The 16412-nt window shown below is 39.8% G+C and overlaps 1 protein-coding gene across 5 annotated transcripts in view; it reads left to right on the forward strand.

Moving 5' to 3' along the window:
* Ssh2 (slingshot protein phosphatase 2) overlaps positions 1-16412 on the forward strand; it is a 247927-nt gene that overhangs the window by 129993 nt on the left and 101522 nt on the right. Inside the window, exon 1 of one of the 5 annotated variants that reach the window (XM_076577579.1) lies at positions 1828-2144. The exons of the other annotated variants lie outside the window; for them this stretch is intronic. Within the exon in view, the coding sequence (XP_076433694.1) occupies positions 2089-2144 (56 nt within the window). The 5' untranslated portion in view covers positions 1828-2088. Of the gene's footprint in view, positions 1-1827; positions 2145-16412 lie in introns of those variants that run through there. 5 annotated transcript variants of the gene reach the window in all.

Consider the following 16412-nt stretch of genomic DNA (forward strand, 5'->3'; position numbering starts at 1 on the left):
GGGAGAATTGAGGAGGACTGGATTAGAGGTATTAACCATGTACTTACTTGAATGGCTGACAGAGGTCTTTTAAAGCAAAACCGAAGGACTGTGCATTTCTGGGGCATCATTTTAGGAACCTTTTTATGTGACATAAGTATACATATTTACAAAATCTTCATCTGTGAAATCTTTATCCCTAGCATTTTTAAATGCAAGAAGTAATGAGTTTGACAAAATCAAGTAATACACATTTTTTGCTGAATTGTTTTTCGGATAAAGATGACTACCATGCCATCATCTTTCCTATATGACATCATTTAATAGTGACTTCAATAAAAATTCCCATCTCTTGCTGTGTCATGAAAGGAACTGGGCTCACCTTAATGCTGTTCTAAAGTACCGCCCTACCCCCCCCCTTTTTTATCATCACAGCAGGAGGCTGTAATAAATTGCAGCCTGGAAGATGTTTCAAACAGGCAAGTTTGCCAGATATTTTAAGCAATTTATTTTGGGGTGTATCAGCAGATTTTTTTTTTCTTACACTGCCATTTGGGTGCTGCTGACACAGCTTGAACAACTCTTTAAAACATTTCCTTCCTAGAGATGGAGGAAGATGATGAAACTCTTAACGTCCAGTCTTTCCCTTAACTCTTCACTTGCCACCTGGGTCTGATCTACTACACTAGATACCTCCTTCTGTATGATTCACAGAAGTCCAAGCCTATCAGCACCTTGCTAATAGCTTGAAGTTTTATGGTCAACTAATAAAAAAGTAATCCTGGTTTTAGGCATAGAATTTTATATTTAGATTATTTCATTGTTAACATATTGAAAATTGTTAAGCTTCCCTTTACTTTCATATAAAACAAACTTGTTGTTTTTCTTGATCCTAAGACGTTGAAAGTGACTAGTCTTTTCTAATTGGTTGGTTAAATCGTTTTTTAAAATTTATTAATTTCTGGCTTTTGGATTCTTGTGGCAGCACCATTAATACATATTTTAGACAATTATTCAGAAATGCTAAAAAGAAAAAAAAATACTGATTCCTAAAACATTTGCTCTGGTGTAAGACTGGAAGAGCGAGAGGATGCGGAGCTTGCAGAGTGCCTCTGTGTGCTGGCCACTCCAAACCACTACCTGAAACAGAGAGGCACCTTTCACAGAGCTATTCCTAGTCAGTGGGAAAGCACTCCTTAGCCTACTGGAAGGCGCTTGGGAAGGGCTTAAACTTTGTAATGCTTCAGAGAATGCCGTTTAGTGGGGAAAGCCATAGATGGAAACAGGAGAACTTCGAAAAAATGCCGACATCTAGATCTCATTCCAAAGACAGTACAATTTAATTGGTCTAAAGTGTAGGTTAGACACTGGGATATTTTAATCTTCACAAATTGTATGTACAACTAAGGCTGTGAACCCTCTATTTGTTTACAAGGATTAGCAGATTTTGTCCACAGTGTAAAGGCAGCTCTCTCACACACCATAATCTCTTGAGCTCCACCTTGAGGACCTAAGAAAGCCATTTATAAATATTTAACTTATGCATGTAAGGCCTTTAAAAACTATGAAGATCATTCATAAACTTGGTTTGTTTGAGGTATAGTGATAGAGCTGGCTAAGAGGCTACAATGCATAGAGCTGGTGCTTTTTTCAGTTGATCATTCCGAGTAGAGAAATTCTCTCTGCGAACCACAGTCCCTCAACCAGGCTGCGGTCTCCAGCAGACCCTTACCCAGCATGCCCGGACGCGCTGCGGGATCCGCGTGGGCGCCCGGAGCTCCGGGGCGGGGCGCCGGCGGGGCCCACCCTCCGGACGCTCTAGACCGCCCCTCCCGGGCGCCCCGCCCCGGACGCGGACGGGGGAGGGCTGCTGGCGGCGCCCGTCAGCCCAGACTCCTCAGCGGAGCCCCAGGGCTTCGGCGGCTGCCTCGGAGCTCTCCGGCAGACCCTGCTCAGCCGCCAGGAACCAGCGTCTCTGGCCCGGGTTATTCCAACGCGGGTCCAGGATGCGAAGCTGTGCTTCGTGAGTCGGCTCCATGACTCGGAGTACTTTTGGCCGGCGAGAGGAAGGCGCCCCCTGCCAGCACCTGCAACCTCTGTGGCCCCGACATGATCCCCTACTTCTCTGCCAATGCGGTCATCTCGCAGAACGCCATCAACCAGCTGTGAGTTTGCCTCTGCAAATGCTCAGAAAGTTTGCTTTTCCAAGCGCCTTTTCCCAGCATCCTGAGGCGCGAACTAGTGAACGAGGGCGAAAGCGCAGCGTGCGTGCTACGAGGTCTCGGCACATCTGGGTTGGACGGTGGGGTGAAGGTGTTGGAGGATTCGTAGAGGCAATGAGTGTCTGAGAGCCTGGTGGGCAGATGAGTCTTTCGGAAGAACGACGATCGAACCTTGAGGGAGTGTAAAAGTGAATTGGCCTCCTAGATGTCTGTGGTGACCGAGTGACAGCCGAGCTTTGTAGCATGCGAGAATCTGGGGAGAGTGGTTGGTAGAATCAGAATAGCTGCCAGAAACGCAGGGGTTCTGTGGCTCCTGCTGGCAGCCCAACTTCTTGGGGTAGTGGGTCTTAGGTTTGCATATGACTGTAGGTTTCTGTTACGGTTCACACAAAGAAAGTCAACCACTCTTCACTCCGTTGTCGTCTGGAAATTTCAGAAAATTCGATTTCCGTAGTTTCCTTTTATGCTCCCCCCGCCTCGACTAGTACATACAGCACAAGCCTTCCTGTACTTTGAATCACTGAAGAGAAGGATTCACGCGCATCTTGAAATCGTCATTGTTTTTGAAGTCAGGTTGTTCCGTTGTGGTTTGCCTGTTTGTGAGAACTGTGTGCTGAAGCTTGTGGTTAATCTCACCTCACAGTTTTAAAGTTGAAAGTAGAGGAACGTCACCATTAAAACTGCAATTTTAAACCGATGGAGAGGTTTAAGGTTACATGAGATAGTAGCAGTTTTAGTGTGTTTGAGCTCCTTCTAACTTGTCTTAAGAGGAATCACCTGCTGAGATTTCCCTAGCCAGCCTCCAAACAGGGTTGCTACTGTCTCCCTCCTGAAGAACTCCATTTAATGTCAGCAAAACCTTTTCATTATCCCTTATTAAAAGCACAGTGATTTGTAGATACATTCATACCTAATTTACTATTTTAGTTGTTGATAAATTGTCCTATCCTCTCAATTGAATTAAACAAATTTGAGGTTCACACTTTTCCTTTATGTTGATTCGTGGTGAAGCTCCTGAGGGAAAAAACATCAAACAGGGAAAAATTACTTTAGTGCTATTTACGCTAATGTCTGTACACTAAACTACCTTACTTGTATTTTCACTTTAAAAAGGTAAGAGGAGATGGAGTGAAAGTGGAGGAAAGATGTGAACGATCTGAAATTTAATAACCAAACTCAAATGTAGCAGTCCTTAAGGAAGGTGGGCAGTGTAAGGTCATCCCTGGATAGTAAATGGATGAACAAAATGCTCTGAATACATATTTGCAACGTTATTCCACTTTTTAAAGGAAGAAAATCCTGGAGTGGGAGTCCAGCAGTCAACAGTGAGTGCTGCTTTGGGGGAGGACAAGTTCCTCACACTCTAGGCTGCTCACAACCACCTGTAACTCCAGCTCCAGGAGATCCAAGGCCTCCAGCACCTGCACATACCCACACAAAGACAGAGAACTTAAAATAATAAAAATAAATCTTTAAAAAATTAACTTTTTAAAAAAAGGAACTTCTGACATGTGCGCGATCATGATGAACTTTGAAGACGTTGTGCTAAGTAAAATAAGCCAGTCACAAAAGACAAATATATGTGATTCTGTTTGTATGGCCCCGCTCCAGAACGTAAAAGCAGTTCCTAAACTTGAGAGAGTATTCTTAAACTATACTTCCTAGTATGATCAAAGGTCCAGATACCTTTTCCTACTAATTATTGTCCTTGTGTAAATCATTTGGCTTGTGTTTCCCCACTGTAAATGGGAATACAGTACAAGGGTTCCTCCTTGGTAGGATCAGAAGAGATTATCTATTTAGCTAACATTTTATGAAACTGTAAATCCCTGCAACAAAAATGAGTTAGTTGACTTGAATAATAGCTAATAACTGCCATTTATGGACCACTTGTCGCTGTGTTTAATGTTTGTTATCTCATTTAGTCATCACAGGAGTCTTGTGAACTAATTTGTTCTGTTTACAATGATGAGGCTGAAGCTCAGGGCCATACTAGTGACAAAAATCCACATCAAACGATTTTAAGTTTTCTTTCTTTCTTCCTTTTTTTTTGGGGGGGGGGGGCTTTTCAAGATAGGGTTCCTCCGTATAACAATCTTGACTATCCTGGAACTCACTTTGTAGACCAGGCTGGCCTTGAACTCACAGAAATCAGCCTGCCTCTGCCTCCTAAGTGCTGGGGTTAAAGGGGTATGCCACCATGACTGGCCCTAATTTTTAGGGTCTTTCTCCATTTCTTCCTGTCCTTCATCTCTGGTCTTTCTGACTCTTTCTTGAAATGCTGGAGAATAAATATAATACCTCAGACATGATAGGTAAGCACTCTACCTCTGAGTTATATCATATGCAACTCACTTTAATCTTAAAAGAAGCTTGCTGTAGTATTGGCTTCTAAACTACACTTACTAGTATTGCTTTGGATATGTTTATTAAACATTTATAATGCTGCCTAGCTTACCATCATTAAAAAATAATCCATGGACTTAACGTATCTATTGTTGCTACTTAATGCAAACAGACTCAATCTGGACACTATGGTCAACTGGAGGTCTGTGGCTTGACTTCAGAAAATTAATGAACTCCCTGAAATAAAATGTGAGAATGTGGAGTAGATAAACGTAGATTTTGAAATCAGATTCTCAATCTGTGGTCTTAGTTAAAGAGTGCTATCTTTTCTAAAAGGAAGTTTTATTTCTAAAATCTGGTTGTAGGTGGACTTTTCTGTCCTGCCATCCAGTTCCCAAATAACCACACAGAGACTTATTATTTATGAAAGCTTGGCCTATAGCTTAGGCTTATCTCCAGCTAGCTCTTACAACTTAAATTAACCCATTTCTATTCATCTGTGTGCTGCCCCGAGGCTCATTTACCTCATCTATGAATTTCCCATGTTGCTTCTTCAGTGTCTGGTGTGAGACTCTCAGCATCTCCGCCCTTCTTCACAGCATCCTCTCTGCCCTGAAAATCCTGCCTAGCTATTAGCTGTTCAGCTTTTTATTAAACCAATCAGAGTGACAGATCTTCACAGTGTACAAAAAGATTATTCCACAACATCTGATAATGTGCACCTTAACTGATAGGAGCATTTCATGCAGTAGCAGATATATAAATAGCAAAGACTAACCAGAGTAACTAAAAGGTTCAGATTCACAGCGAGGAGCCCAGGGTAGTAGCTGTGCCTATAGATCCTAACTAAGTTGGAGGGTGAAGCTGGGGAATCTTGAGTTCAAGGCCAGCTTGAGCAATGCAGTAAGAACCCTGCCTCACAAAGGGGTAGGAGTGAGGAGTTCAGATTTAAGAGTCCCAAGTGAAGGCTGATACAAACATGATTTAAGTTTCAGGGAAATGATTCATGAACACACTTTTCCAAGTAGTTGTCAGAATAAGCTTTGCTCTTTAGAGGATTTTTGTTTTCCCTTTCTCATTTGCTGGCTCAACTAGCTGTGTATTTAGAAACCAAGTAACAAATCTTATGAGACTTGAGTCAAAGATTAAATAGGCCACAGTGAGATTATAAAGGCTTCTTATGTGAGAAAATTCTTGGTCTTTACAGTGTGGCCTTTGGACACCTGTTTCATTGATTTCATAGACTCTTTGATTTCAGTTGTGATATATATGTGGATGAAATATACAAATAGTAGTTGGTATATCAATTTTACTGATTTTGCTATTATTGTTGCATTGAAGTCTCTACTTGCCACTACATAAAATTCATCATATGTACCATTTTTGACCTATCAATGAAGAATGTTAAGTAATCAAGTTAAGCTGGATATGGTGGTACATATCTGCTACCTTAACACATAGAAGATAGGGACAGGAAGATCAGAAGTTTGAGGTCATCCTCCATTACATAATGAGTTACAAGCCAGCCTGGGCTCAAAAGATTCTATCTCCCCAGAAAAGTCGTCAAAGTTTATTTAGTTAATTCTACTTGTGGGGCGGGGGGGGGGGGGGGGGTAATGAGCAACCCAGTAAATCATCTGATCAAACGTCAGACTTGAAGAGTTGTGGGGCAGGGCTAAGGAGATAACCCAGTCAGTAAAGTGTTTGCCTTGCAAGCATGCATACCTGAGCTGAATCCTTAAAATTCATATAAAAATGCCAGGCCTGGCCATGTACGCTTCTAATTCCAGAGCTAGAAAGTAGGAATGGGAGGATCCCTAGGTCTCAGGTCATCCAGGCCAGTGAGAGACAGTCTCAAAAGTAATGGATGGCATCCCTGAAAATGACACCCAAGGTCATCCTCTGACCTCCACATGTGTATGTATACACACACACACACACACACACACACACACACACACACACACACACACACAAACATACACACATTTTTTTAAAAGAATCTTCGGCCTGGAGAGATGGCTGAGTGGTTAAGAATACTTGCTGCTCTTCCAGAGACCTGAATTTAGTTCCCAGCACCCATGGCAGATAGCTCACAACCACCTACCTGTAACTCCACCTCTAGGGGATCTGATACCCTCTTCTGGCCTCCATGGTCTCCTATATACACATAAATAAAAATCTTAAATCTTACCAAAATTATTGTGAAAATTTCTGCCCCCTATAAAAGCCCACATATACTTTTTTAATAAACACTTGAACTTTTGAAAAATATGGAAGCCTATTTTTTTGCTTGATTTGTTTTATTTTGAGACAGGGTCTCTCTACGTAGCCCTGGCTGTCCTGGAACTCACTAGGTATCTTGAAATGCTTGAATGCCCAAAGCATTCTCTGCCAAATGAATGCTGGAAATAAAGGTATGCACCACCACACATGGCCCTTTCTTCCTTCCTTTCTTTCTTTCTTTCTTTCTTTCTTTCTTTCTTTCTTTCTTTCTTTCTTTCTTTCTTTTTTTCAGATTTATTATGTGGGGTGTGGGTGTGTGTTTATACACATGCATGTAGGTGTCTTCAGAAGTCAGGGTGTTGGATCACATGGAGCTAGAATTAAAGACCGTTGTAAGCCGTCCAACATGGGTGCTTACACTGAAATTGAACTCTGGTCCTCTGTAAAAACAAGTGCTTTTAACAGCTAAGTCATCTTTCCAGCACTGTCCTACTTTTAGAGAACCATTATACCATCTGCAGCCCTGGGAAGTGAACTCTAAATATTATAATTACATGCCAAATTAATGGCTTACACAGAAATAAATGGCCATTTTTTAATCCTAAAATATTTAGAGAAGATCTAGATAAAATACCGGCAAAGACTACTTTTTATAAACATAGTTTTGATTATGTGTGTGGATATGTGCTCATGAGTGCAGTTGCCTGAGGAAGCCAGAAGAGGGTGTTGAATCCCCTGGAGCTGGAATCACAAATGTCTGATAGCTACTAATGAGGGTACTAGGAACTGAACTCTGGTCCTCAACAAGAGCTGTAAGGACTCTTAATCACTGAGCCATCTCTCCAGCCCAAGGCTACTTTTAAAAATGGAACCATTATGAAAACCTCTACTCAAAAGTCTGGGAACTTATGTATTTAAGAAGTTGTTTGATTTGCTAATGAGGTTTCCTTGAGCTTTTTACCCTTGAACTAAAATATGTGTATTTATTTACTTGGTTAGGTGCTATGGGATGGTCTTTCTGTATGCTGTGTATATTGTTAATTGGTTAATAAATAAGCTGCTTTGGCCTATGGCAAGGCAGCTTAGAGGCAGGTGGGAAATATAAGCAGGGAAACAGGGTGAGGAGAGACGCTGAGAGCTGCCCAGGGAAGCAAGATGTAATGCAACACAGGTAAAGAAAGCTATGAGACACATGGCATTACGTAGATTAATAAAAATGGGTCAATTTAAGATGTAAGAGTTAGCTAGTAAGAAGCCTGAGCCATAGACCAAACAGTTTGTAATTAATATATAAGCCTCTGAGTACTTATTTTATAAGTGGCTGTGAGACTGTGGGTGTCTAGACCATGGGCCAGGGAGGGACTGAGAAACATCCCCCTACAGTTAGGTGTATGAATTTGATTTCCTGTTTTTACATCAGTTCTTTCTAAAAGTCCAAGCTCAACAACAGAGAAGCATATCAAAATTATCCAACGTATACCCTTTCCTGACCTTGAAAGAAAGGAATCATTCTGGTTTTTGTTTTGTTTTTCTGAGGTGTGTGTGTGTGTGTGTGTGTGTGTGTGTGTGTGTGTGTGTGTGTGTGTGTGTGTGTGTGTGTGTGCTGTTTTCAGGTTTGCTTTTGGTTTTTGAGATAGGATTTTGCTGTATAGTTCAAACTGGCTAGAACTCATGATCCTCCTGCCTCAGTCTCTTGTAATTTGGTGGTGTTTCATTTTGTTTTGTTTTCATTTCAGTTCCTCTTTCTAGTTGTCCAGTTGATTTCATATGCTCTTTTCCAGACTTCAGTTTGCATCATGAACACCGTAAGAGCTTGCTAAAACACAAGTGGCTGGTTTCTGAACCTATAGGCTAGAGAGTCTGAACTTCTAACAAGTTCCTAAATGATGTTCATGATGCTAATGTATGAACCACGCTTTAGCAGCCATTACTTTATGTTTTTTAGAGGCAGATTGGGAAAGTAATCAACCACATTTTACGTAGCAAGTAATTAAGGGAAAAAATGGTGATGTAATTTGGACAGAAACATATGGCTTGTTTCTGGTAGAATGGGAACCTAGGACAGCATTTCCTGTCTGTGATCCAAGCTCTTATGAAGCTACGTGTGCCTAAAAGTTTTAATATGTGTGCATGTGTGTCTTTGTGCTCATGTGTACATGTCTGCTCATAGGTGTGCATGTGTGTACATGTGCCCCAGCACAGAGAATAAGTTTTGAAAGTTGGTTCTCTCCTTCCATCTTGTTAAGGCAGGGTCTGACTTGCTTCTGTCTTGCTACATACTCCAGGCTGGCTGGTCTTTGAGCTTCCAGGGAATCCTCTTGTCTCCCATTTTGCTTTAGTAAAATGCTGGAATTACAGATGTGTGCCACCACATCTGTCTTTTCTACATGGATTCCAAAGATTGAACTCAAGTTGTCAGGGTTGTACAGCAATGCTTCTATCTACTGAAACATCTCAACAGTCCCCAACCTAGTCAGTGTTATTATATTAATATTAACATTAATACTATATTAATAGTAACATTAAATAGCAGGGGGTTTTTTTTGGCTGCACTCTTACCCTGGTGACACAATTTTTAATCCTGTGCTGGGTCTCAAATCCCAAAGTTTGCTCGTCTCTGTCAAGTATTCTACTACCAATTGATGTGTTTTATGTTTTAGTCTCTCTATGTAGCCCTGGCTATCCTAGAACTCACTAGGTATCTTGAAATGCCCAAAGCTTGAATGCCCAAAGGATTCTCTGCTGAATGAAAGTGGGGAATAAAGGTGTGCACTTTTCCACCTTTTCCAGTACCATGATCCATTCTTTACGAATTTAAACTGCTAGATATTTTAAGTATTAAATTTATAGATACTTGAGGTCTACTTTTTAAGATTTATTTTTAATTATGTGTATATGTGGGCATGTGCACATAATTGCCCTCAGATGCCAGAAGTGTCAGATCCTCCTGAAGTTGAAGTTAGAGGTGGCTGTGAGCCCCCTAACATGGGGGCTAGAAATCAAATTCAAGTCCAATTTCCTAAAGGCAGAATGGACTCTTAAGTGCTAAGCCACCTTTCCAGCTATACTTGAAGCCTACTTTATAACCTTAAATCTTTTGATGTGTTTTTATATTCATATATCAACACCACAGCATTTTCTTAAAAGATTTAGTTGATGTTTAAATATCTGTTTTGGCAGGACCTATCTCGTTGGTTTTTATTGTTATTTAATTTTACAAGTCTTTTTTTGGAGAGGTATGGGATGTTAAGACATGTGTTTGTTTTATTGTCTTTTTGAAACAGGGTCTCACTATGTAGCCCTGGTTGTCCAGGCTGGCCTAGAACTCACAGAGATCCTCCTGCCTCTGCCTCCCAAAGTGCTCAGATCAAAAGTGTGTGCCACATCTGGCTGTCAATACCTTTAATTAGTCACAACATGTGTGTTACTAATGCAACTATTGCTTTTCATATTTTCTTTTTTATTTATCTTAATTACAATTATTTATTTATATGTATATGGGTATATATGTGAGCCATATTGAGGAGGTCTTTCTACCATGTGGGTCTTGGCATTGAATGGGATCATCAGGCTTGGTAACAGGAACATTAGCCTGCTGAGCTGTCTGACAGGACCCATGTATATTTTTTTATCAGACCGCCTTGCTGTTCTTTGTTTCTAATATAGATTTTGTTTTTTAGTTTGATTTTTCTCAACTTCTATGGGCTAATGATTATATTGTCTATAAATGAGTTCTGTGTCTTTGAGAATAACTCTTAAATTGGTTTGACTGGGGCATCTAGTTTATCAAAATACTTGTCTTGATTTTTCTTGTAAGTGGAATGCTTCTTATGTTTTGTAAATAAGTATGCTCTATACATCATGCTACAGGTTATGGCATATACCTCTTAACATGTTGAAAGTATTTAATTGTACTACAGCTAACTTCCAAAGATTTTTATGATTTAGCTAAATTTTCTTGAATACTTTTGATACTTGCTGAAATAAGACATGTGCCCCCGTTATTAGTAATAGAGTAGCATTGAGCGGCTAAAGCTTACCCTTACTTAACTGAGCTATACCCTGGTTGTTTTATTCATTTAACATATTATTGGGGTTAGCTTACTAATATTTAAGATTTTGCATTTAAAAGCTCAGATATGTATAGAATCTTTGATTTGTCATTATCCAGCTTAAGACTGATCAATAGAAAGAGTTAGGCAGCCTTTTGTCTTTTCTGTGCTCTGAAACATGTCTTGAGCAGGACTGTCTGTATTTTAAAATCCAAATCAAAAAATGCCTCCAAGTGTTAAAATGTTATAAAATAGAGCTAGTGTGTCACTCAGTTTGAGTGTTTACCTAGCATGTGATGTTAAAATATTCAGTTGTCTTTGTTTTCATTGATTAAACATAACTATGGTAGTTTTTAACTCTAGAGCCAGTTTTCTGATGAAATAGAGTTAGACACTCATTTATTGTTTAAAATATTTTTTTCTTTTTCATAGGAAAAGAAACTAATATAAGTTTTTAAAGAGGCATGACAGGCTGATGGTTTAGCTCAGTAGCAGAAACTCATGCCCAAGGCCTTGAATTTAGTCCCCAGGACCAAATTTAAACAAATAAAGAAGCATAAGATGTCTTCTTGATTTTAAATTAATACTGTTTTTATTATTATTTCTGATCCTTGAATAGTGTCTTAGGGTTTCTATTGCTGTGAAAAGATACCATGACCATGGCAACTCTTTTTGTTTAAATTTATTTTATTTTATTTTATTTTATTTTATTTTATTTTACAATACCATTCAGTTATACATATCAGCCACGGGTTCCCCTATTCTCCCCCCTCCCATCCCCTCCCCTTACCCCCAGCCCACCCCCCATTCCCACCTCCTCCAGGGCAAATCCTCCCCCAAGGACTGCAATCAACCTGGTAGACTCAGTCCAGGCAGGGCCAGTCCCTTCCTCCCAGACTGAGCCACGTGTCCCTGCATAAGCTCCAGGTTTCAAACAGCCAACTCATGCAATGAGCACAGGACTTGGTCCCACTGCCTAGTTGCCTCCCAAACTGATCAAGCCAATCAACTGTCTCACCTATTCAGAGGGCCTGATCCAGCTGGGGGCCCCTCAGCCTTTGGTTCATAGTTCATGTTTCCATTCATTTGGCTATTATTTTTCAATAATTGAGTAAAACCGAAATTTATTATAAACCACAGTCGTCCTAGGGACCTCCATGCTATATATATAGCCTCGATGGTTCTATGGGTTGTGGTCTGATTGTTCTTTATTTTATATCTAGAATCCACTTATGAGTGAGTACATACCATGACTGTCTTTCTGGGTTTGGGTTACCTCACTCAGGATGATTTTTTCTAGTTCCATCCATTTGCCTGCAAATTTCATGCTTTCATTGTTTTTCTCTGCTGAGTAGTACTCCATTGTGTATATGTACCACGTTTTTTTCATCCATTCCTCTGTTGACGGGCATCTAGGTTGTTTCCAGGTTCTGGCTATTACAAATAGTGCTGCTATGAACATAGCTGAGCATGTATCTTTATGGTATGAATCGGCATTCCTTGGGTATATGCCCAAGAGTGGGATGGCTGGGTCTTGAGGTCGTTCGATTCCTAATTTTCTGAGAAACCACCATACTGATTTCCACAGTGGTTGTACAAGTTTACATTCCCACCAACAGTGGAGGAGTGTTCCCTTTGCTCCACATCCTCTCCAACATTGGCTGTCATTGGTGTTTTTAATCTTAGCCTAGCCATTCTGACAGGTGTAAGGTGGTATCTCAGAGTTGTTTTGATTTGCATTTCTCTGATGATTAAGGATGAACATTTCTTTAAATGTCTTTCAGCCATTTGTGATTCTTGTTTTGTGAATTCTCTGTTTAGCTCTTTAGCCCATTTTTTAATTGGACTGTTCAGTATTTTGATGTCTAGTTTCTTGAGTTCTTTATATACTTTGGAGATCAATCCTGTCAGATGTGGGGTTGGTGAAGGTCTTTTCCCATTCTGTTGGCTGTCTTTTTGTCTTATTGACTGTGTCTTTTGGACCATGGCAACTCTTATAAAGGAAAACATTTAATTGAATGGTTTACAATTCAGCTCAGTAACAGTCACAGTTCAGTCCATTATCATCAAAGTGGGACATGGCAGCATGCAGCAGACATGGTGCTAAAAAAGGAGCTGAGAGTTCTACGTCTTGACCCATAGGCAACAGGAAGAGGTTTGAGACACTGGTCATATCTTGAGCATAGGAGACCTCAAAAGCTTGCCTCCATTGGACATACTTCTTCCAACAAAGCTACACTAATAGTGCCACTCCCAATGAGCTTATGGGGGCCAATTACATTCAGACTACCACAAATAGTCTTAATTGTCATTTTTTAAAGTTTATCAAATTAGTTCACATTCAAGTTGTTTGAGTGTTATGACCTAAAGTTATGAAGGACAGGTTACCAGAGAGCTGTTGGGAGCTTACAAAGGTACATTTCTGTTTTCATTATTGATACTAAGTTTCTGTGGCTTTATCTACACTTGGTTTTATTTGTAGTCTGTGGGGCAATAAGGTAGGTTTGGGCAGACATGAGCTCTGAACTTTGGCCTTGGAATTATGCTTAACCAAGTTAACTGAACTATAAATCTGTACAATGAAGATGAACTGGAATGGGGGGTTGCTGTACTCTAGATTTCTAGATGATAAAGAGTAGATATTGCTAAACTCTGCTACTTGACATCTATTCTCACTCCTGAAATAGGGCAGTTTTTCTAGACCTACTCTGCAAAACCCCTCCCCAAAGCCAAAATGATTAAAGATGTCAGCCTCTGTATCCAAAAGCTGTTGAACCTTGAAGATGCTCTAATTTTCACAAATCATCTTGTACACTTCTCTTGGATCTGTCTAGTAAATGTGAATACACACACACACACACACACACACACACACACACACACACATGTATATATGTTATTGGTTGTTCTTTACTCTTTTGGGGGACCCATCACCCTGTTCCCAAATAAACCATACACAGAGGCTTATTCTTAATTATAAATGCCTAGCCTTAGCTTGTCTTGTTTCTAGCCAGCTTTCCTTAACTTACATTATCCCATTTATCTTTTGCCTCTAGGCTTTTAAACGTTTTCTTACTTCTGTAAATCTTCCTTGTACTCCGTGACTTGCTGTGTAGCTGGGTGGCTGGCCCCTGGAGTCCTCCTTCTCTAGCTACTTCTTTTTTCCTCCCAGATTTCTCCTTCTATTTATCCTCTCTGCCTGCCAGCCCTGCCTATTTCTCTCTCCTGCTTCACATTCAGCTCTTTATTAGACAGACCGTTTTAGACAGGCAAAGTAACATAGCTTCACAGAGTTAAACAAATGCAACATAAACAAAAGTAACACACCTTAAAATAACATTCTACAACACACACACACACATACATATATATATATATATATATATATATATATATACTACACACACACACATATATATATATATATTTACATATACTTACTGTATGTTAAGCTGCCTTGGAACTAAAGGAAAGTGATACAGGTATTATCATGCAATTTGTAATTCATCATGTTGTTTCTGGATTTCTAAAAGAAAAACAATATCCTAACTGTGCAGATAGAATTAGTTAGCTTTTCATTGTTGAATGAAGCAGGATGTTGCCACCCATCACTCAGTTATGTTTAACTTGAAGAAATGTGCTAAAAACATTAAGGACATTTTAGACTTTCCTGTTATTTGGAATAAATATAACTAATGATTTATAAATAGATTGTTAATGTTACATACCAGAGATCAAATCTGGGTCCACCATCTTCTCAAATGTTGTATGAATTTAGCAAGTTGGTTTTCTATGTTAATCTGTTTTTAGAGGGATATGACTCTTCTTTCAGTAGCCAAAGGATTTTTACATTAGTTACATCTGTTAAAGCAACAAAATCCAGAGTCTTGAATAATTCTCCAGTAAAGAGAAACCTCAGCGTTAACCAGTTCTAAAACTTTAGGTCTCTGTACATAGAAGTAGAATTATTTTTTTATAATCAGCTAAATGGTCCAAATTGTTGCATATTTTATATTTATGACTGCTTCGTTTTTTCAAGACTATAGAGCTCAAATGAGATGATTCACAAGAAAAGTTAAACCTTTTCAGATATGAATACTACTTTTATTCTCCATACTTTTTATTTATCCAAGGTTCACATGTATACCCACAATCTATAAGAGAGTATTTTATGCCTGAATGTCTTAATTTTGGATTATAATTATATTGACTGTCTTTTGTAGTGACTATGTAAAAAAAAATATTTGTCTTTTTTCTTCTAAGCATCCTTTGTCCCTTTGGCTGTGGGAGCTTATGAGCTCAGCATCTTCTCATGCACCTTTGTTCTGTTCTGTTTTATATTTTATGTAATAAAAGTCAGTTAGTATCCATGAGGGCCCAGTGAATGAGACTTTCTGACTTTACTGATTTGAAATAAGTATTACTTATAACAGAAAGAGTGAGACCACTTTTTCAATACCATCTTCCATTCTAGCCCTCTTTAATTATGTTTTATCTGAGTGTTGTACCTAGTTCTCATAAACATTTTTTTTAAAAAATCCTGTTATTGTATAATCCATTTTTTAAAGAACCATTAGTTTGGGAACTTGTCAGTGGAGTTGTAGTGGTTTGAATGCTCAGTCACCAGAGAGTGAAGTGTTTGAAAGGATCAGAAGGATTAGGAGGTGTGCCCTTGTTGGAGGAAGTATGTCACTAGGGATGTCACAGCATCTGGCCCAGTCTCTCTCTGCCTGCCTGTGGATCTGGATATAGCTCTCAGCCACTTCTCCAGCACCAAGCCTGCTGTGCTTGTCACCATGCTCCCCATGATGATGATAAACTACTCTCTGGAACTGTAAACAAGCCCCAGTTAAGTGCTTTCTTTTTTATAAGAGCTGCCATGGTCATGGTGTGTCATCCCAGCAATAGAAGCCCTAAGATAGTTACATGGGAAGACTCTCTCTCTTTTGTTTGTTTGTTTGTTTGTTTTGGTTTTGGTTTGGTTTTTCTAGACAGGGTTTCTCTGTGTAGTTTTGGTGCCTGTCCTGAACTCAGTCTGTAGACCAGGCTGGCTTCGAACTCACAGAGATCCACCTGACTCTGCCTCCTGAGTGCTGGAATTAAAGGCATGTGCCACCACCGCCTGGCAAAACTCGGTATCAAAACAACAACAATTTTTTTTTTTAATGCAGTTGTTTTCAGGGATCATTGCAGAAGGGCGGAGGGCATGGGCAGAAAGATGGTAAGAGTCAGAGTTTGGGAAGTACTACAGCGAAACAGTGTCTCCTGTTGTTATGAACTCAGCTGCTGTGTTTGCCTACATAAAACCTGCACAAGATCAAACCACTGCTTCCATCGTGGAAGGGAAAAGTGCTGGCAAGCCCCCACCCCTAGCTGAGAAGCTCTTGACAGTTGATGGCTTTTGAGAGAGAGAGTCCGTTTTCTTTAAAGGTGCAGCCCCCGATAGGTCAATCGTTGTTCTAGGCGACTGCCCCCACACTCCTAAGTATTTGTGTGGAAAAATTAAACTTGGTGAGTTATTTTTTTAAAAAAAGACAAAAAAAAATTGGAGTAGGGAATAGATCTGGGAGGACTAAGGGAAGGATTG

The sequence above is a fragment of the Peromyscus maniculatus genome, chromosome 8, assembly GCF_049852395.1.
Source record: "Peromyscus maniculatus bairdii isolate BWxNUB_F1_BW_parent chromosome 8, HU_Pman_BW_mat_3.1, whole genome shotgun sequence".
NCBI lineage: Eukaryota > Metazoa > Chordata > Mammalia > Rodentia > Cricetidae > Peromyscus > Peromyscus maniculatus.